This window comes from Rhyacophila brunnea, unplaced genomic scaffold (assembly GCF_057557595.1).
Source record: "Rhyacophila brunnea isolate RB1 unplaced genomic scaffold, BYU_Rbru_1.0 scaffold_17, whole genome shotgun sequence".
Classification (NCBI taxonomy): domain Eukaryota; kingdom Metazoa; phylum Arthropoda; class Insecta; order Trichoptera; family Rhyacophilidae; genus Rhyacophila; species Rhyacophila brunnea.
This window is the reverse complement of record NW_028232827.1, coordinates 32293026-32316720: the sequence shown is the minus strand read 5'-3', so window position 1 is coordinate 32316720 and position 23695 is coordinate 32293026. Positions and strand designations below refer to the sequence as shown.

Here is a 23695-nt window from a genome sequence, read left to right as displayed (position 1 = left end):
TACAATACGAATAGTTTACATATAACCGCTTTATATAATTTTTATGCAGTGCGTGTCATATAAACGTGAAATTAAACGGACAGGGAGCAAACTCATTAAAAATATATTGCTTAACTCGTGGTGGAGAATGCCCAAGGTCTCTAAAACTAACTCATCACTATCCCTCTATCGTGTACGAGATAGACCAGGTCTTTCTATGCATTTCATTGTCGCGCAGACTCAAAAGGCAAGCTTTATTGTCTCTACTTTACGATAGATACAATATGCTTAGTTAGATAATAGAATAATTATTAGAACTGACAGTAGCGAGGGGTGGAGATAGGCTATTAAGATCCGCCATAAATAGAGCACCTTAAACTTTGTTAGTCACACTTTTTTTTATTGAACTAAGACTACCATTTACATAATAATTGTGCTCACTTTTTCATTCAAACTTATTTCTTTTCGTTGGATTAAAACTATATAATATTATTACACATATTCATGTCGACTCATTTTTTTAAATTCATTAATCCCTGCCTAACCAAAATTGTAATAGATAAAAATATTATTCTACCTATAAAATATCTAAAGTTATGTATGATTTTATTATATAATTTTAGATATTTTATAGATTGACGAGTATTTTTTGACTATTATCTATTATGGCTTGGTTTTTGCACGGTTTAATTGGATTTAAAAAACTAACCAACACCATCTATAAAATGTAGTCTTATTTCAATAAAAACAAATACGTATGGCTGACAAAGTGTAGTGTGCTCTATTTATGCCGGAACTTAACAGCCTACCTCCACGTTTCGCCACTGATTTCTGATATAATAAATTTAACTAATCTTAAGCTGCGTGTACAAAGATTACAATACTGGTTTGGTAGTATTCTAAAAATACCGGGATTCCGGTTTTCGACAGGAAAATACCAGTTTTAAAAACTATCTTGTTATTTTACATTTTTAAATTTGGAAAGAAAGCTGACAATATTATTACACTTTATTTAATAAATCATCAGGTAAATGATATCAAAAAAAACATCACACATTTATTAATTCTAGACTATAGTTTTGGGCTAGATTTGAAATAGGTTAAAAAATTGTGTTGTTTTCGTTTTCCGGATGAAATTTTCTTTCACTCTAAGCAGGATTGACGGCGCTGTGAAAACAATTAAGGCGCCGTTAAATAAATTGTCTTGATGTATTTTTAATGAATGGTGGTATTAATACCGGTATTAAATATGTGGCAGCATTTTTCAGTGGATAGTAATTGGGATGAATTCTCGATGCTAGGGGGGGCGGTTATACAGGGATTCAATCCAGGCACTAAACTTTGATCTTGAGATGTCTGGCACGCTGGAGCAAGTTCTGTGTTCAAACACTCACACAACTAGGATTATCACGGTTTGGTTTATCACTGTCACGGTTACACTGTACTTGTTCGTGATGAAGATGATACTTAGTTGATAGATGCGACGTTCGCTTCAATATGGAAGATTTAGAGGCATCAAGGGTCGAAAGATAACTGATGAATTAGTCACCCTGCGCGGCGATTGTCGCTTAAAATAAGTGAAGGTAATGACGTCTTGATTTTCTACAGGTAACATGTGTTTAAGCTAACGCAGTTTAACGGTGACTTATTGTCATTTATTTATCTATTGCTTAGTATAACAGTGACTGGATGGCGACAATAATTATAGTCCTTAGATAGGGAATATTGAATCGGGTTAGGGATCGGTGTAGCCTTAATGTAAAATTGTTAATTTCGTATACGTATTAAGTAAAACTACCTCTCTCTAAAAGTTTACCGATGTGCTCATATGTCAGCAATGATTATACACTTTATCGTACAAATATGAGTGGCCTTTGCGCAAGCTTTTATGAGAAATTTTCGGAAAATCAAAGAGCTAGCAATATTATTAAGCACAATTTTAAAAGCTCGGTCACCGTCAAAAGAGATGAAAATGTGAAAGGTTATTCATTCAAACAAAATTCAAGCATAACCGACAATTATAAGTGGGTATGTAGTATAATTAAAAATGATAAAAAACTACTAATATAAAAATATATATCCATTTTAATACATAAAGAAACTTTTACTTATATCGGAATTGGACATCCAGCATGACTTGGCAGAAAACCATTACTTCTTAACTATAATTTATATCGCAACATTATATTGTTTAAAATCGCAAAATAATACTTATGGTGAAACAAGTCATATATATACTCGTAGGTCATTTAAATTTCAAAACAGAGATGATTTAGCAAAAATGATATTAATTATGTATTCACAATTTACGAAACAAAACACACCTGACTAATCTAACATGCATTTCATTGTCATTTCAAAATAGTAACACGGTGCAGTTTTTCAGTCAATATAATATGCTATACAAACAGACATTCAGAGATCTCACATCCACTTTCTTACGAGCATTTGTATTAACAACAACGCATCACATCTGTTAAGTCACTCATCATCATTCCATGGTAAAATAGAATCTGCTAGTTTTACTAAGACTCTCATATTTCTGTTATTTATTGTAATATGATTCACAGTCGTAGTCTATAGTAAATTTCATTTTTGTAATAGTTTTTATATTTATGGGGGAATAAACTGGGTATTTTTCTCAATCACACTCAACCTATCTGAGTCTTGTCATTTCAACCTCACTACCCTCGTTCCTATTCTTACCCCATACTTATAAGTAGAGAGTACTTTATTACCATGTGTACAGAAAAATTTACATTATCTATGTTAAAATACAGTTGTTATAAATAATAATTGTTTACAGCTATCATCTTTTGCTGGTACGGATCGAGGGAAGTGCCCCTACATCTAGCCGTTAAACTCACTCGAACTCTCAATGAAGTGTGGTACTAATGTATATATTTAAAGGCACTATTTGAGTTTACATAATAAAATATGGAACGTTGTTTATCAAACTAATCTGAAAAAAATAATTATCTATTTCTTCATTCTGTTTTATAATCTATTTTTATTACAACGTTTTTCTTAGCTCGTATTCTTATTTGTCGGTGCTTGTTTGTCTGGTACAAATCTTGCAATCGATTTTTAACTAGCTTCCCGACTAGCTGGACATTTGAAATTTTTCGAATACATCAGAACACGATGCCAATACATTTTTTAATACTTTTAGCCATCTTTAAGTAGAATTGATTTCATTTTCAGTTAATTCTGTTTTATATCAAAAGTTATTTCGGAAGAAATCCATAAAAAGTAACACTATTATTGGTTGCTAAGTAGGTCCTAGCAATTAAATTATTAATATTAATATATACATGCGTTACTATGGAAATCAATATGACATATCAGTATTATTTCTATCAAGTACAATTTTTTTTTGATCGTTTAAGCTAGTCAAGTCAAATTTATATGATTTAACAGAAAATTTTAAAACGTTGTACTTATATAAAAAGTTCTTTTTATCTTGTAATTATTTAATTTATGATCAACGCGTTCAACCATCGTCAAACGGAAAATTTATTGGCAATTTCTGTACACTATGGCTTGCTTTGCAGAATATAAAATACAATGTTTTCTGGTCAACGTAGGATTGAACGATGAAAGCCTAGCTTTGAGTACTAAATTAAACTTATTGAGTATGCAACTATAGCATTTTGGAATGTTTACTTTTGAAAATTATACCATAGTAATACCTAATACAACCGTCGTGGAAAGGTGAAAAGGATATTTTGATATAGGTAGGTACTTTGTCTCATTCCTGAGAATGGTGATCACTGCGTTGCCAACAAACTTTTTCTATCTAATGGGGTTTTGGGCTGATCTTATTACTTCAGTCATTATTTCAGTTCTTTTTTTTTTTTTTGTAAATTAGTCCATTTGGAATACGGATGCCCCCACGAAATTCTTCTTTCGATAACATTAGTGATCAACGACCTGGAATCTGTTCTAACAATATGACCAAATATTTGAAGAACACGTCTCTTGTAGGTGGCCGAGAGACGTTCATTGATGCCAGTACCCATAGAGACATTTATTCGCCTAATACGGTGCTTCCTCCTCCAGCTCTAGAACTTGAACACGTCAATCATCAGAGATTCCACCTTTCATGAGACGACACATAGCGCTCTTGGAAATCAAAATTCTTCACCCAATTTCCCAACCACCTACTCAACCTTACATAAAAATAAACCATAAGACGAGAGGCCACAGTATTTATTTATGTTTCTAAAAATATAATATAATTCCAATTTTGGTATTCTTATACAGTAGGCGTCAACTTTTCACTACGTGTTCATAATTTTACACACGTAGATCAATGTCACATGATACATATGAAAATGCAAATTTTGAGAGAGTCGGGAACGCGTAAAAATATATTTCGCTTCCTTTTGCATAACAAGCCCACGTACTTTTGAAATAATTTGTTATGACGGCAAAAAGAGATAATATTATATCACTGACAATTATTATTATTTACTCATAGAACGTTCAGTAGGTATATGAACACGAAAATAAATGATATAACTTCAAAGGTTCAACAAACGATTAGTGTGAACTTAATTGAAGTAAATGACTTATATCTTTATTTGTCATCTCAAAACCAATTCTTATTATTAATGTCCAATTAGGTAGTATATAGAAGAATTCTCTTTTCATTATTAGTACCCCATTCATAATAAGTATTATTTCCTCGTATGGGAAAATCTGTAGGTATATTTATTTATATATATTAATGATATATATATATATATGATTTTGTTCACCAAATCCAGGATTCGAACTCGGCACCCACAACATTACATGCCGACACGTTACCAACTCGGTCATTGTGGTCGTGTGTGATTTATTTAGGTACTAATCCTGAAATTCATAACTATATTATTATTGTCATCTCCCGTCAAGTCGACAGCGAGAAGATGCATTTCTATTCTCGCTCAGTATGCTAGTTGCTGGTCATCGTCTGTCATTTGGGACTTGGGAGTGAACAAATAACACCTCGGAATTGTCGTAAACGGTGATTTTTTATTCGGTTAACACTATTATGTGGTTTCTTCTTCTTCCACGGCGCTACATCCCGGGGTGGGATTTAGCCTCCTCCACAACCGCTCTCCACTCACTCCGGTCTCTCGCCACACTTCTCCAGTTACCGGGTCTTCCTATATGAAGCCAGTCCACTTCTACGGCGTCAGTCCATCTCCTTCTTCGACGGCCTCTGGGTCTCTTCCGTTGGGGTAGCCACTTCGTCATGATCCTTGGCGCTCTAACTTCAGGCATTCTCTCCACATGTCCCGCACATCGTAGTCTTTGGGACTTACAGTATCTTATAATTGTTTGCTGTTCAATCAGCTCTTCCAAGTCGTGGTTCATTTTTATTCTGTAGTTCCCATTTTCCAACGTGGGTCCAAAGATTTTGCGGAGTATTTTGCGCTCGAAGACAGCTAATTTGTTTTCCTCGTTTTGAGTTAAGCACCAAGTCTCACAGCCCTAAGTGACCACTGGCCTTATAATTGTTTAATAAATTAGAAGTTTACTTCTTCGACCTAAAATTTTCGACCCCACCAGTCGCTTGCAGGCATGCCAGCATTTATTCCCGGAGATAAGGCGGATTTTTATCTCCTCTGCTGTCTTATTTTGGGTATTTAGGCTGGATCCGAGATACGTGAACTTGTCCACCCCTTCATATGCATGCTGTCCTAACTAAAACGGTGATTTTTTATTCGGTTAACACTATTATGTGGTTACTACATTTTGTATGATTTTTAATAATTTTTACAGAGAACGAATTGGATGTCTAGGAGCATCTGCGCGGCAATCATGTTAGGGCTTTCGAGCACTTTTGCAGCGTTGCAGATTTTTTTTAATGGCCGGGATTCACATCGTTTCCGGATACCTATTTTTTTTTGTAATCGACCATTATTGTATTATGTCAACCCGAAAATGGCTCCGGCCTCTCTAGATCCCCAGAAGATATCCTGCAATTGGTGACAATTCGGGGGTGTGACAATACATACAACTGATATGCCATTTTAATCTCCAATACAAGTCACTACTTCAGATCCCGTACTATGTATCATATTCAATTTTGTCAAAAATGATTTAAGAACCGATAATATATTTTATTGTAACAAAATTATCATATGTTTCAGGATCAATTTACATTTTGATTATTTTCATAACAACCCGCAACACTTAAAAAATAATACAGTCGTAATGCATTAACATAAAAATCTTAAATAGCGTTTTACCGAATTTATTCTTTTTGACATGTCCTAACATAACCTCAGGTACCTACCTACAAATATTTTATTAAAAATTAAGTGTTAACAATATTATACTTACCTGTTTATGGGAAAACGATGATTCAACAAAAATTAGCCAGCTAGCAAAACTTAAATACATTACCTCCAGTCCCGACCAGAAACACTATTTCATATCAAGTGACATTTTAATAATTTTACACAGTAATTTACTTTATAACTACTTTAGCTTTACATCTCATTTTAATGTCGACAGTTTTATTCAAATAATTTTGATTTGTATTTCCATTACAATTTCATGCGGTTTTATGATTAAAGTGACTTTAATAATGTGATAAAATAACTATTACTATCGTAATATTTCATTTATTTTACGGCTGAATTCAGGTGATAATATTCCACTCATTAAATGAGCTTCCCTCCCCTATACAGTGGTAAATGTTCGATACTAAGCCATTAAGTTATCAATAAAAGTATACTTTGGCGTTTCATAAAAAAATAATATAGTTTCAATGATTGTCTTATAATGCCACAAATAATACAAATTTAAATATTTAAATAGGTACCTACCTAAAGCATGAAAAAACTAGTGACATGACATTCACGGGTGACATAGGTGGTAAGGTTTCCTTATGTAATAGATTTTGCTAATAACTGCTAACAATAAAATTACATCAACAGAAGTATCTACATATTCAAATTCCATTAATAAATGGCAATAATTGATTTAATTGTTACTAAATTAATGTGAGGATATCATAATATTAGCAATATAATTATTACATTGATTTAAATAATTATAGTATAGTATAAACACAAAATTATCCGAATTTTCTGAATTTTGTAAATCTCTTCTTCTTCGGTCATATCCGCTTCTTAGTTGAAGCGGAGAATGCGCAAGAATCCCTGTCGCTCGCCGGTCTTCTTTCATCATTCCAGGTCATAGGTACCAGCATCCCCTAGTTCCGCCTTATAGGTACACTCTATAGATAGTATTTAACGGCCTTCCAGGATGCCGGTATCCGGTTGGCCTGTATAACAGACAAGCTAGATAGAAGTTCTTTTCTGATATCCACAGCACGTGGCCGAGCCAGGTTGCAACTCTCAGCGTGTTAAGAGGCTTCTTGTCTCCTAGTTACTCCTGTATCCTGTAGTATCCATCGGAAACATCTGTCTAGAAGTTCTGTACACGATTGCTCTTAGACTTCGTAAGGTGCCATGATTCGCTACCGTAGAACAACACCGTCAGAATGCAAGCGTCAAGTAAGCGGCATTTGATTTTGACCGAGTACAATTGTGAGTCCATCGAGATGAATGTTTCCCTGCCATTCCCATTCGAATAGAGAGCGCTCTCTGAAAAAAGCCCTCGCCTCTAATGTAGATAGGTATACCCCATGGTATTTGAAACTGTCGACACTCTTGATGTTTTTTTGTCAATCGCTAATCAGAGGAAAATCTGGATCGGGACGTTGGTTTTCTTCTCGTTAATTTTCAAACCAACGCGAGACGAGTTTTCATGCAACATGTCGAATATCTCTTGAATGCCCTCGATTGAGTTATCAAATAGGACAGTGTCATCGGCGTATTATAAGTCGCATAGTTTCACTGTGGTGATAAAAAAATATGCCTCGGTCAGGTGGTATTGATTTCCGTAGTATGAAGTCAAAGAGATTGATAAACCCCGGATAGGTTTTAATATAAATTATTTGAAAGAATATTAATAAATAAAAATCTTTACAATAAAATCGATCACCTGGATGTGAAATATATGGGTTTAAAATAAAACACTCCGATAAAATATCTATCTTTTTGATGGTTTTCAATATTTGTGATGTCTAATTAAAATAAAATAATCTTATACTAGGTATTAAAATCATGAGTACCTAAAGCTAAAACAATATCATATTATATTAAAACAAGCATTTATTTTGTTAAATTTATATTGCATTTTCGGTAGGTTCTTTTTTCCTACATATTACGTATATTTTTTGTACAGTATGAGAAATCCAATTTTGCCTATGGTTTCGTATTAGAATAATTATTTCCTGTTAACTGATGTACGAAAATGTCAATAGCTTTTATTTCCGAATCTTTGTTGTTTAATTTCCGCACAATACTTCTCGTTTTCATTCTCTTGTTTTCTGCTATGTACCTACATGTAGACACTGTGTTATATTGTATAAGATTTTGAAAAGCACTGTGCCATTATAATGTTTGAGGCTTTCACGGTTGTTTTCTACCGTGTCTCCTTCTTTACTCGACGTTTCGGGCTCGTTGCAGAGGCCATTATCAAGAGATGATATGTTTTATGATGAAAATGTAGTGTAGGTATGTGAATGTAAACGTTGCTCTAAGAGTCGTCGTAAAACGTCGAGTAAAGAAGGAAGAAGGAGACACGGTGGAAACGCAAAAATATACTACACTGTGCCATTATTTTGTAAATACTTTACGTATGATTTCTTGAGAATTCAATCTAGAATCAGCATCGTCCTGGGTAACTCCACTGCTGAATGAAGGCCTCTCCTTGAAGCGTACACTTCTCTCGATCCCTAGTTTTATAATTTAATTGACGTTTTGTTTATTATTTGTTTTGTTTTAGATACGTATTTACAAAAGAAAATACATACTTTTAAATGTTATTTTAGAGTAGATGTAGGCATATATTATTATTATACTAATACAATATATTAATATAACGATCAGGCCAACGGTTTTGTGAGTATAAAAATAAGACCTTATTAATTGAAATATAATGATATTTTATTATCGACTCGTATGAAACTGGTCCAAATTGTTGTTGTAAATGCAGTATTTTATCAAAAATTACCGTATAACACCATGAAAGTGATTAAATAGTATTACTTATGCCATATTTCGTCATTTCATCACCGATACTTCCTTCTTCCTTCCTTCCCAATATGTAATCAATGTAAAAAAAATTGAATCATGACAATTATAATCGTACTTTTTTGTTACATGAAATGCTTATCGAATTGCGTAATAATGTTGGCTATCGGTTTTAGTATATTAAATTATGGTAGGTATCAATAATTAATTCTACAATTACTAACCGACGTCGCGGATCACTCCATTATTTAGTTTTATAGCGTACCTTCTTAGACTAATAATTAAATATTTTTTGTCTTTTATTCAACAAATCGTCGTAATTAAGTAGGATGTCCGTAGCTAACTTGGAAAATCACACTGGCGCGAATAAAGCGGACACAGGTTCAAGTCAAGTCATGTGTCGTATTTTTTTCTACAAAAAGATTTTTTCTAATGTGTATATGCATGAGATGTTTTCAAATGATGTATGTTCAATATATAGAATGTAACATTCTCAAATTGTGTGTCTTATTCATTGAATAAAAGTATTTTTTATTAAATTTAAGAAACAACTTCTCTCAAGAGCAAGTATACCATTCAAAAAGTCTCCAGATATTGGGAAAAGTTTTTTTTTTCATTTTTGATAAAACATTATATTCTATCACGGTTATTTCACATAAGAGCTTCTTGAATACTGACTTCAGACTCAACAGATTTCTGTAGATACACATATATTTTTCACATGTTTCAAGTTCATAAGAATCAAAAACACTTGCATGCAGATATGTATCGAATACGTGTATTCCCATGGGAAACCACGTTAGTCTCCATCATACCTGTAGTGGAGACATGAGTCTTCGTAAAAGAAAGCACTTGTCAAAGTATCTGACGCACACTATGCACCACAGCAAATGCCACATCGTCATTAATTCTGAGAGTACGTACGTTATTTCACTTTGAAACGTAAAATCATCCATATTCATTCAGTTTATAGTAAAGAAGTTTCATAAATTTACGTATAAGAAACTTTATCTCACAAAAGTTGCAAGGACTTATACACACAACATACAGTTAATAACTAATATAACACAGGATTCGCGAAATTGTTTAGGCTTACACCAACAATCCATTCAAGTGAATTGCCGATAATTCTGCGAACATAACAAACAATGTACATCAATGTAACTCTTGATGAAAAGAATTTGCACTACGATTTACGAAATTAGCACGTAATGAATTGAGATAACATTGAGACTAAAATAGTAGAATAGAAATAGAAGAAGATAACACGCTTATCTGATTTCAGCAAAATGGCGGAGAGTATAAGTAAGTACATCGCATTTCCATCGAACGGAATGAAATGTTACGTAGACAAGAAAGCTTGTTTATTACCCGCAACGTCAATGAGAAAAACGCCTTTTCTGCGAACCTAGTAAATTTTAAAAAATGGAATACTTGATTTTGACAGCTATTTGTTGTGATGAAAATCGAAAACAAAAGACATTCAAATAATCATGGACACGCTTATAGAAAAATACTTTTTTAAAAATTTTGCGCATGCGCATTTCTTCAGTATAAATACTTGTAGGAGTATAAACCCCCCCCTCGCCAGAGGATCTGGCTCATTTCAAATTTTCACGTCAACGAATATGGATCTCTGACGACGTACATATATGATTTTGTTTCAAAATATTTGCAATACAAGTAAAACTTTTAATATATATTTAAAAATTATAATAATTTACTAAAGATGACTAAACTGAAAAAAAAAATGCAATAGGTATCTCAATTATTGTAATTTCAATAGCATGCATACGCACAAAAACATGACACGTTAACGGTAGGTAGGTATCTAATATTCTTGCGATGATGCATGACTGTCAGTCAAGCGAGTAAATATTTTTTATAATTATATACTTATCTACTTTGTATTTTATTGTAATAATACATTATTACGCATTGTTCATATTAACGTGTTGTTACAGTATTGTAGTATTGACTGTTTAACCAGTCATTGGAACGGTTTAACTTTTCAGATGCCATGAAAATTGCCATTTAAATCTCATTGTGAATTGTGAAATTCTCTTAGATTAAAATGAACCTGTTGTTTTTTGCTTCATTTTCATTTACATCATCATCATCAGCCGGGATCAATCCACTGCTAGATGAAGGCCTCCCCAAGCTTCTTCCAACTCTCTCGGTCCTGTGTCGTTCGCTGCGACGTATTTCCGCCGAACTTTACCAGTTCGTCAATCCAGCGACTTTTAGGGCGACCCTGTGGCCGTTTCGTGCCCCTTGGGTACCATTGGATGACGGCATTTGTCCAGCGGCCGTCCTTTCGGCAAGTAATGTGCCCCGCCTATTTCGATTTCAGCTGTTTGGCAACGTCTATTACATCGCGTACTCCTGTCTGCTTCCTAACCCATTCATTTCTCTTACTTATTCGTTGGGCATCCTTTCACGTGATGCCCAACATACACCTCTCCATGCCTCGCTGTGCGACTCTTAGCCTTTGGACACCTCTCGTGTTGAGGGTCCACGTCTCGCAGCCATACGTGAGCACGGGCAGCACACATTGGTTGAACACCCTACGCTTAAGACATAATGGTAGTTCATTCTTGAAGATACTTTTTAGACGTCCGAAAGCACAGCTTTGTTCTGCGAGCTATTCCGTCATGCATGCTTCCGTCTATGGGCACTTGCTGTCCAAGATAGACGTAGCTGCTGACTTGCTCGAGTTGGGTGCCATTAATACAAATAATCGCAGTGTCCGAAAAGCAGTTCCTCATCACTTTTGTCTTTGAGACATTTATCTTTAGGCCGACCGTTTGACTGACATCTGCGAGTTCTTTCATTCTACCTTGGAGATCCTTCGGGTTTTGTGAGAATAAAACAATATCATCTGAAAAACGCAGGTGACTGAGGTGCTCACCATTAATTGGAACACCTTTTTCCTCCCAATCAAGTTTCCTGAATAAGTCTTCAAGAGTAGCGGTGAATAGTTAAGGTGAAATGGTATCAACCTGCCGGACACCTTTGTTGATGGGGAATTTACACGACCGTTTGTGGAGTTTCATGCATGTTTCATCTATATAAAATAAGGTTTACTTCAATATCTTCGTAGTACCTATATTTTATTACATAACATCGTTATATACCTGAAATGGGAAAGCCAAAATGAATCTACCTTCTAAATTGAAATGCCATCATTTCCATGCAATATTCGTTGAGTTTTATGCGACATCATATTATCTAACACGGGATACATAACTCACACTTCTTTGCATTATGCATCAGAGTTGAATTCAGGAAATAATAATACGGTACAGTAATATTTTTAATGAATTTTGATGAGAAAAAAATGCGAACTACCACCATCTAATCTAAAAAAAATGGTGAAGAAAAATATGTAAAATATTTTTTTTACATTAATTTTAAATTGCTACTTTTTACACAGTAATGTTAACATGAAAATGATTGTACACGCATTTTTACATATATATTTTACATATTTAAAAAAAATATATGATCGTGAAATATTAAATATTTAATATTGACTAGCAGTATCACCCGGCGCTGCCCGGGAGTGGAATGGTTTAATATTTGAAAATAAAAATTCTAAATACGTACAGTGCAAACGATTGTATTTAAAAAAGTACAAAAATATAGTATTAGAGATTTGTAATTTTAACATAATATAGTAAGTGTATTTTTGTACATATATGTATTGCATTTAAATATCTTAAAAAGTAGTAGATTTTCAATTTATTATTTTAAGGTTTTCCTGTAACTACATCCATATACATTTATCCAATCCATCATTCCAGGGCTTTTCGATATAAAATATTTCCGGCTTTTCCATTTGGTGCCAAAATATATAGATTTTTACTACTCCCCACTCTTGATTCCACTACATGCAATTGTCTGTGAGTAAAGACTAATCTAAGACATTCCCATCTAATGTAGCAGCACGCGTATCTTGTCGCCCGCGCCAACCTGCCGAATAGCAATTCTAATAACACAATTATTTTCATCTAAATTTACCATTTGACCTCTGATCGAGCTGAAATATACGCTAATATTTTTTAAATGTACACGTTCTAGCAACACTTACAATAAAAATGGGGGTTGCAACATTAACTTTCGCGTTTCAAGGCCCTGTACGCGGCGGCTTTTTCTGAAAAAAACCGTAAAACTCCCCAGGGTGTCTCCAACCACACACTTAGGCTCGTCGGCCTCCATCTACTGTCCAAATTTTGTCGAAATCCGACTGCGCGTGTGGATTTGTATAAAGAAAAACCAATGTATAGTACAAACATACAAACATCTAAATATATACTTCAAATTATTGATATGATGAAAAATATAATAGTCAGGGAAGAATAATAACACAAATTTAATAGCATTCATATAAATTTTACGTACTACTTGTACTTGAGCTTTAACACAATTTGTACTTGAGAAGAGGTTCCTTTCATAAAAATAGAGGGGAAGGCAACATGGAAAACAAAACCCGACTTGTATCAACACTACAGTTATTGAAAGATATACCACATTTGTTTGAAAATTGAAAAATTAGCTAAATATGACAAACCATTGCAATACAATGTAAAGGAGAAAACAGTAAAAATAGAATCACTAAACTGTACGTACAGAGAAACTTAGAATTTTTATTCACAATAGTCCAAAATGCAATCTTTTTATAGCTTTCCGGAATAGTATCTATATGAGACGTATCTTATTTTCCTTTCGTATACAGATTTTTCTTTATGTGATATAATTATGATATGTTTTTTTAAAACACAGTATATGAGGTAGTATTCCAAATAGTTTAGTTTTAATCAAAACCAATTTCATTCGGTTAAGTAGGAAATACAACTCACAGAATACGACGAATCTTCATAATTTAATTTTGAATATATTTTAGACGTGATATACGCCTGGTAATTTATATTTAGCGGCCTTCCAGGTCGCCGGAATCCGGTCGGCTTGAAGAACAGGCAAGCCAGGTTAAAGTTCTTTTCTAGCATCCGCAGCAGGTGGCCGAGCCAGGTCCAACGTCGCCTCTTCACTTTCAGCATGATGAGAGGCTGCTTGGTGCGTTGTCTTATCTCCTCGTTGCTCCTAAAGTCATACCACCGCACACCCAGTATTCGTCGCAAACATCTGTTTTCGAAGCTCAGTATACTGTTGCTCTGAGCCTTTGTAAGGTGCCATGATTCGCTACCGTAAAGCAGCACTGTCAGAATGCAAGCGTCGAATAGGCGGCATTTGGTTTTCACCTAGTACAATCGTGAGTCCCAGACATTTCGCATCGAGTTGAATGTTGCTCCAGCCATTCCCATTCGGATAGCGAGCTCTTTCTGCAAAATGCCATCTCCCGTGATGTGTACACCCAGGTACTTGAAGCTGTCGACGCTCTCGATGTTTTGTTAGCGATGGACATCGCGAGGGAAATCTGGATCAAGACAGGTGCTATTGCACAAGACGTTGGTTTTTTTCGCGATGATTTTCAAACCAACGCGAAAGTAGTTGTCATGCAACCTGTCGATTGTATCTTGAATGCCCTCGATTGAGTTGTCGAATAGGACAGCATCATCGGCGTATTCCAGGTCGCATAGCTTCACCGTGGGGGTAACAGGTATGCCTCGGTCGGGTGGTATTGACTTCCGTAGTATGAAGTCAAAGAGAATGATAAAGAGAAACGGTGCAAGGACACGACCCTGTCTGACTCCGGTCGTGACCCCGAACCATTTCGTGACAGTGTCTCCAATTCTGACACAGCATTCGCTAGCGAATAGCGATAGCGAATATTTTATTAGTGCTTGGCAATTTATAATGCACAATCATTACTTTTGATCGATTCTTTTTTAGCTCTCAATTTTCTCTTTTCTTGTGATCTACCCTCCTTCAAAACCACCCTCCACTGTCAATACTTTCCAGTTTACATGACATTCCAAAACTTTTCATCATGTTCAAGTCCTCAATCATATAGCCAATCTACTGTATCTGTAATTTTTATCTAAGCTCTCAATACTCTCCTGTAGATAATAGAAAATGCAATGCCAAATACTCATCGCTTTTTCTCCTGTCGAAGATTTATCCGCGAATTACGTAGCTAAGAAAACTTTTTGAATGTAGTACTCAAATTTTGCAAACTTTTCTTGTAAATAAAATAATGCTCAAGAGAGCTGAACGGTAACGTATCGACCTATAAGTCTATAACCTCGTTGGTCCCGATTTTGATTCCTGAGTCTGACAAAAATAATTGATAAATTGTTTTTCAATGAGTGTTTGAACGCAGAGTCTGGACCTACTAAACTGAGCAAGTGGCTAATATTCATTTCTCGTAAAAACAAAAATCTAATAATACAACCTCCACCGTATGGAGGCCCATACGATCTTCTTACGATCGACCATGGCCAAATAATAATATACTTATTTTATAATATTCTCATATAAATTACTGATTTAATTTCGATGAATTTATTTAGATTTTCGATTAACCGCTGATTATCTTAAAAAATAATTAAGTCTTTAAAAATTGTAATAATTTAGGGAAATGAGTTTTCTGCCTGGTTATCATATTTTAGCCGTGTGGCAACACCAACAAAATGTAAATACTACCGGCTGATATTACTTCCTTTGATAATACTCTAGGCTCCAGCAGTCAGATTCTATTTTCTACTTTATTTTATTATAATATGTTTCTCACCTTCAAATTTCTATGCATTACTGCGTTAATTTGATTAATTTTATTTGACACCCTTAAAATGGTATAATATTCACTAGAAAAAAAATCGGTGTGTGTACTTATGTACGCGTGTTAGAAGTTATAATTCTTTGGCGTAACAAAACAAAAACAAATCTTTTGATAACCAAGATTCTTTGACTAGCTATTAATTATCTTGTTAAATTACACACTCAAGAAAAGGGGCCGCTTATTGGAGCGCCGTTGGTTTATTTCTATACGCTTTAACTTATATGTATTACTAAATCATATAACTATTTCTCGTTGTTTTTATTTTTAAAGTAACAACTGTCACTCTGACGTTTAATCGTTTGTTTTCGTAATGAATTGCAAATGGCTGTTAATAATACATTTGTTGCTTAAGCAACGGAACAATTCTACTATCAAACTTGCGTTTGTATACAGCTGGTTGATTCGCAGCTAACTTCATACTGTCGCGCACTTTCCTGTGCGCAACAGTGTGCGCGCGCAGCTCTCAATTTCACTTAAGAAGAATAACTTCAATAATATGTTCAATAAATATATTGATTTTGAATATGATACCATGACAAACATTAACACGTATTTTATTTATACAAAAAAGAAGCAGTTGGAAACGTTTACATTGTAATAACTGTATTACTTATTTTGATCGTCTAGTAAAATGTTTAATTGTGCGGGTTTTCTCGTTTCAGAGGTGGAGGAAGATTCGGATGAAGACGAATTCGTGGGAAAGGATGGCAAGGCCAGAGGCAGTGGGCGAGCCCAACTGTGGAGGCTTCTGGTCCTGCCCTTCATTCCGATCCTGGCACTCATCGTGCAAACGACCATCGCGCTCAAGGGAAACTTGATATATCGCCAGGAAGTCGCGGAGATCGAAGAGCAGGTGATATGTCTCAGATTACAATTATATTTCAGGGCCAAGGTGGATAATTTGGGTAACTGTTATTTTTGTTTTCTATTGGATAGAATTATAACAACTTTATCTAATGGAAGGTTTATATCTGTGGTGATGTGGGATAAATTTTTACCTTTAGGGGATTGCTTTAAAATTCAAGAAGAACGTTGGAAGTCAATGAGATAATTACAAGAAAAACACTGCTACGGATAAATTAATATGTCTGAAAAATTGAATTTACATTAGAGCTGTTTAAAATTCAAATATTTTTCACTTTTTTGATTGAAAGAATTTTATTCACTTTTTTTCGATAAATCAAAAAAAAAAAAATTTTTCTTTGGTCCTCAAACAGTTCTACTGTACAATCAGATTTTTAGACGTACATAATGATGTGGGCAGGACTGATCCAGGAATCATACAATATCTAGCGGAGAACGATATTTATTCCAAAGAAAAGTAGACTTACAGGGTATACCTTCACAATACTAGGTATTATTTTTTAAGTCTAGTAATTAGTGTAGAATCTATACTAATTGCTCGACTATAATACAAATCTCCACTCTATGGACGTCCATAATATGATCCTATAAGGATCTAACATGGTCAAAAGAAAAATAAAGTAGTGGAAAGGTATTTTTATCATCCATAATTACAACATATTTTATTTTAAGGATTATCTGCTGATAATTTTACTGATGGGAATACTATTTTTACAAGGTTCCAAAACTCAACCACGAATTTAAATGTGGTTAAAGAGTTACAATTTCAACCATCGCATTAAATGTCTTAAGTAAAGATTATATCATAATGAAAAATCTATTTTGATGCATTTTATTTACCCTATTAAAAAAGCTTTTTACAATTTATCGGGGTCGCGGATCACTTGGCTTCTATAAAATAGGGTCACGACTCGAAAAATATTGGGAATGTGTGGTATATAGATCAACTAAGCCTTAAAGTCTAAGTGTAACCAAGAGTATCATTATAAAAAAAGTTACCAAACGCCACTCGTGAATACCAATTATATAAAATCATCACGAACCATATAATAAATAAACACTGAAACTCTTGAGAGACAAAAAAGTTAAACATCATTTAAGTGAAATATTTATTTAACAGACTAGAGAATAATTTTGTTAACCAAATTGCCTTGGGTATACTAAATGGTGTTTCCGATTCACTGAATATGCATAAAATATTCATGTTAAATAATACCTCGAGCAACCTAATTTGACAGCCATAATTTAGGAACAATTTTGCGTGTTGAAATGAAGGGTACATAGTCAGTAGGGATTCGTTTTTACATATTCACAGAATACACTTGACGGCTGGTGGTATAATAATTATTAGAAATGTGTGTGCGGTTTGAGCGAGGGTGGTAAAAATAGCGTATTTACAAATACAGTGACTGATAAAAAATGGATATTTGATTATCTGCGCTTGCCTCTTGGCGAGCCTTTAAAACTCATATTGAAACTGTCATATATTTTGCTGTATATAGTTGTGCAAACAATGCTTTAGCTCGTTGATAAAAAATGATGAATTTAAGAATGCTGTGATCATGATCCCCACAAGGCGGGGGGGCTGGTAGGACGCTAGAGTGTTGCCCGGGTTCAAGGGGTGGTCAGCGTGTTGGCTCGACCAGCTAATTAAGATAAACACACATCACAAATTTGCTCTAATTTTACTTAATTTTACTTCGAAACTATGATATAATATGCGAATATGTAGTTGTGCAATGCAATTTAATGTGATATTATATACTGAAATGCTAATTCATATGAAAATTGTATTTTATAATTAATTTAGACTATTGATTTAGAACATTGACTGACTCTAATAAAAATGGCTATTATCCAAAATGGCGAGGGGTCGCATGTTGTTTGGCTACCTCAAAAAGAGATCGCGGTCAGTGCGTCATAATATTATTATGATGTCGAGTGCCGACAACTCAGGATTTATTTAAAAATACAAAAAACACTAAAAACACACTGATTAGCCCTAATTTTACCTAGCGAAACCATTGGCTTCCGCAGAATATCATTTGCGAAACGCTGCTTTAGAGCATCACACTGCCATTAACCTTATCGATAGGTAGGGGCTCGCTTCAGACCATGGCACAGTTTAAAAAGTATGAGCAATAATTTTCGAGATGCAACGGTATCATAATATACAAAACGTATCTTGAAATTTTCTCAAATGGATAGGGTTACTGATTGGAGTTTTTCTATCTCCACCCGTCATATAATTAGGTCATCCATGTCTAACACATCGATCGCATCATATTTCCATTGGAGTTTTGTCATAAAATAGTAAAAAGCGTGTAATATAATACGATTGCATTATGATTTTAAAGGGGAAGCATTAATCATTCCTATTTTTATTACCTTACCAAACTTACATGAAAGTCATTTTTCAATTAACCATAAAAGAGCCCGCGTGACCTCGCTGTATCAATTGGTTCGAAACGGCCTAGCTCAGAATTCTCAATAGTGATAATGGCCCGTTTCACACGTGACACCGGTGTCTAGATACCCAAGTATCCAGCCACTCGACACTGTAATGGCTATTGCAGCCATTGAATAGTGTTAATGTGTTAAAGTACATATCTATGTTTTTGCAGGAGTCCCATTTCCTTTCTTGTATTATTTATATGAATCAGTAGCTAATGAAATTAGAAATACAAATAATAGAGACATAAAAACTGCGGTAGTAAAAAGTTTCTCGGCATCTCAAGGAGTGAGCCGCCGACGGGACGCTGTGTCCATTGTGTCCGTGGTGTGTGACACTAGTGTCTCCGTTTGAACGTTCCCATTCATTTCTGTATAAATGCACTGTGTAAAACTGAGAAGTTGTCAACCCTTGCATTTTAAACTGAGGTGTAGTTTTACCTTACGGTCGCACATTAGACTCTTTGCACAGTATAAACATAGTATTACAATAATTAGTGCAATGAGTGCTCAAAATAAAATCAAAAAAATTTCATGACGAATGGGAAACTGAGTATTTCTTTGTGATGACTGATGTGGAAAGACAAGTGTTGCTTCATTTGTAATGTGCAAGTAGCTTTAGTAAAATATAATACGTTTGTTCAAGTTGAAGAATAATAATGGTATAGTAATAATGATAATATCACTGCGAGTTTTGATACCTGAACAGCCTACTTAAAATTGGACATACCTTCAATAGGTCATTCCATAAATTTAATAATGCGGTATTTTAAGAATACTTGAAGTTATAGAAAAAATGTTTTTTTTCAGTTTTAAATTAAGTACCTATTTAAGAATTTTTTCCATCTTGGACCCCAATTTTAAATTCCTTAGCGATATGTGTCTCTTAGGTTTGAGCTGAAATGAAATTACTTGTTAATATACACGATTTCCTTGGACAAATTGGGGGGTATCATTGAGATGATACAGTATAATTATATCCGTATGTTATTAAACTGTGTACCACAAAAATGATAAACACACACACGAAAGTATCAGAAAATGAAGGATTTTTTAAAAATATATTAACCTCAATAAACACTGTCAAAAATACTGTTTCCCTGTGAAAAACCCCTCAAAATGTTAGTATATTCACTTGTCAACAGTAAAGTTGTCAATGTATTAATAATCGATAAATAAAAAAAATAATTCGATACTAATGTACTACTACTATGCAGTGTTGTAGCAGGAAAAATACATTTTTTTTAAATACGATCGTTTTCCAGAACTAAAACTGAATTATTTTGGGATAGTGAAACACCCTGTGAAAGTTCTGTTAATAAACTCTTATGAGGTCCATTATTATAATAAGTATATCTTGCTAAACTGACAATTATTAACCTTTTTTTATTTTTTTGGTTGCGCACAATTTATTTACGCAGAATTATCATAACCTACATAACTCATCCAAAACAAACAAATGTTAATTTAAGTAATATTAAGGATAACTGACTGAATATAAACCTCCGAATTGGTTAGAAATGCTTTATTGTGAATGATATTTCAGTATAAATTCAACAAAAAAAGGGGAATAGCTCAGCTGGAGAAAAGATAATATTGTGAAAATATACAAATGCTTCAATAAAAGTTATCTATATTTCGACAAGCACCGTTTTAGTCTTTAGAATATTTTTTATGAATAAAATCCAAATATTTTTTTAGACTTTTCGTTCAGTTATCAAATTTAATGTTAGAGGCGAGTGTCGTGTGAATGTAGATAATGAAGAATTTGCGATATCCTTGCGAAATTAGCCTAAATAATCTGTAGACTTTGTAGGAAATAAGTATATTATGTCATTTCTCATCTTAGATACGAGGGTGGGTCAATAATTCCTTAGAAAAAAGCATTAAAACAGTTTTTATTTTTGTATTTTTTTTTTATTTCTCAACATAATCTCCTTGGAGCTCAATACACTTGGTTAGACGTTTCTCAATTTTTTTTAAACCGTCAGAAAAATAAGTTTTCGGAAGGTCCTCAAAATAAGCATTTGTCCGATCGATGACTTCTTCATTTGAAAAAAAACGTTGTCCACTTAGCCATTTTTTTAAGTTTGGGAAAAGGAAAAAGTCACTGGGGGCTAAATCTGGCGAATACGGTGGGTGGTCGACCAATTCGAACTTCAATTCTTCAATTTTAGCCATTGATCGTAAACATGTGTGAGCACGGGCATTGTCCTGATGAAAGAGGATTTTTTTCCTGTTTAAATGAGGCCGTTTTTCTTCAATTTTGTTTTTTAGCTGGTCCAGTAAAGATGCATAATAATCCCCTGTTATTGTTTTTCCTTTTTCCAAATAGTCAACGAAAATAATTTCACGTGCATCCCAAAATACAGTAGCCATAACCTTACCAGCTGATTTTACGGTTTTCGCCTTCTTTGGACATGGTTTGCCTTCGCAATCCACTGCTTTGACTGTTCTTTCGTCTCGGGAGTATAGTGGTGTATCCATGTTTCATCTACAGTCACAAAGCGATGAAAAAATTCATCCGGATTGCGTTGCATGAGCGACAACAGGGCTTTAGAGGCCACCACCCTATTGCGTTTATTGTCGACTGTGAGCAAACGCGGCACCCATCTTGCAGACATTTTTTTCATGCCCAATTTGTCATGTAAAATAGAAATGACGCTACCTTTTGAGATCCCTGTAACCTCAATTATCTCACTCAATTTTAATCTTCGGTCACTTAACACCATATCGTGGATTTTATTGATCATTTCTGGTGTAGTCACCTCTACAGGACGTCCTGAGCGTGGTTCATCCTTTGTTGATGTACGACCACGTTTAAATTCATTTAACCAGTTATAAATAGTTGCAAGTGAAGGAGCAGATATGCCGTGAACTAAATCCAACTCATTTTTTATTTCCTTTGCTGTTAACCCTTTTATATTAAAATGTTTAATAACAGCTCTAAACTCAATTTTCTCCATTTTCCATTTTTCCATTTTCCACAAGCAAATTTTTTTTTTAAATGTACGAGAAACACACAACAACCCGACCAATCTGATTGAAACTTCGCAGCATACTGAATCGGTAGTGCCGCTGCATGAAAACAAACCGCTTACAGTACTAGTCGCGCCACCTGTCGGCTTTTCTAAGGACTTATTGACCCACCCTCGTAATATAACCAATAAATAACTACAATATAAATATAATATATTCTTCGGTTTTCTGCAAGAAGTCATTAACTGACATAACGCTGGTTTTGAGATATCGATGAAAGACTATTCTGTTGATACAAATTTGCATATTTCAAAAGTATATAAATAAATAAGCTTTTTGTTTTGTCTTCTTTAGTTTACTATTTTTTTTATTCAACGCATAAGACACAAGATTTCAGAATGTAACATTCTATATACTGAATATACATAATTTGAAAACATCTCATGCATATTCACACTAGAAAAAATCATTTTGTAGACGGGATTTGAACCTGTATCTGTTGGATTCGCGCCAGTATGCTTTTCCAATTAAGCTATGGGAATCTGATGAGGTGTTTACAAATTATGTGTATTGTTTATTACCATACTTGCTTGTACATGAATCATGAAGAATTTGTAAAATGAGAAGAATTTTACTATTTAAAATAATACAAAAACACAGTTAGTGATTTCTTGCAATCAACATAATTATGAGAAAGACAATAATTAGTGATTATAACTTATTTGGCTTTCATCTCATCTTCAACATCTAAATCTGCTAAATAATCCTTTGCATTGCTACATGGCAAATCTTCATACCGTGAGTGAAGTTTGACAGGAATAAAATTTTGTTTGCACAATTTCAACTAGTCCAATTTTTTACTTTGTGTTATTGGCAATGACATTAATACGGACAAAACATCTGGAAAAAAAATGACACTCACTTTTTGTCGGGTCTGCCAAATGGCATAATCTGTTCTAACGCCATTACAATAAAGGTGATATTGCTATAAATTCCCGATGCGTGATATCGCATAATGGAAATTGCGTGACGTCTACCTATACATGTGCGAATATCGCTATGCGCGAATTTACTTGCTAGCTACTGTATTGAGTGCGTTATGCATTAATAATGTCATTGGTTATTGGTATGAATCTGAGATATGCTTTTTTTATAGTAAGATTATTGTAGTCGAATATTTCCCGAGTCTGTGTTGCCCAGAAAAGAGTAAACGTCGTCGTGTTAAATTTGAGAATAAACCCGCACATTATTTTAATGCATCAGATTATAACACTTTTTTATTTTTTAGTTTGTCAACACGGCCTTCTAAAACTTGTGCGATATCTGCACCTGCACAGTAGAACGATAGTGGCAAATCTGCCGGGAAAAGAACGAACTACACCACGCATAGTATTTTTATCAATTTTCACGACCTGTCCGAACCTATCAAATAGTACCTCACAACAACAATAATGCATCTCTACGCTTGAAGAATGATATCGGCGAGGCAATCAGTCATTTTACGTACAAACAGTTTAATTTACACACTATTGGTGCCAGTAAATCCATGTACGTGTACTATGTGCTATTGTACTCA

General features: G+C 34.2%; 1 protein-coding gene across 1 annotated transcript in view; it reads left to right on the top strand.

The window, feature by feature from the left end:
- The first annotated feature begins 10372 nt into the window (after positions 1–10372).
- The window catches only part of LOC147073960 (uncharacterized), a 78048-nt gene continuing 64725 nt past the window's right edge, over positions 10373–23695 (top strand). The window contains exons 1-2 of the mRNA XM_085944710.1: positions 10373–10388; positions 16488–16678. Coding sequence (XP_085800836.1) covers positions 10373–10388; positions 16488–16678 — 207 coding nt within the window. The remainder of the gene's footprint in view (positions 10389–16487; positions 16679–23695) is intronic.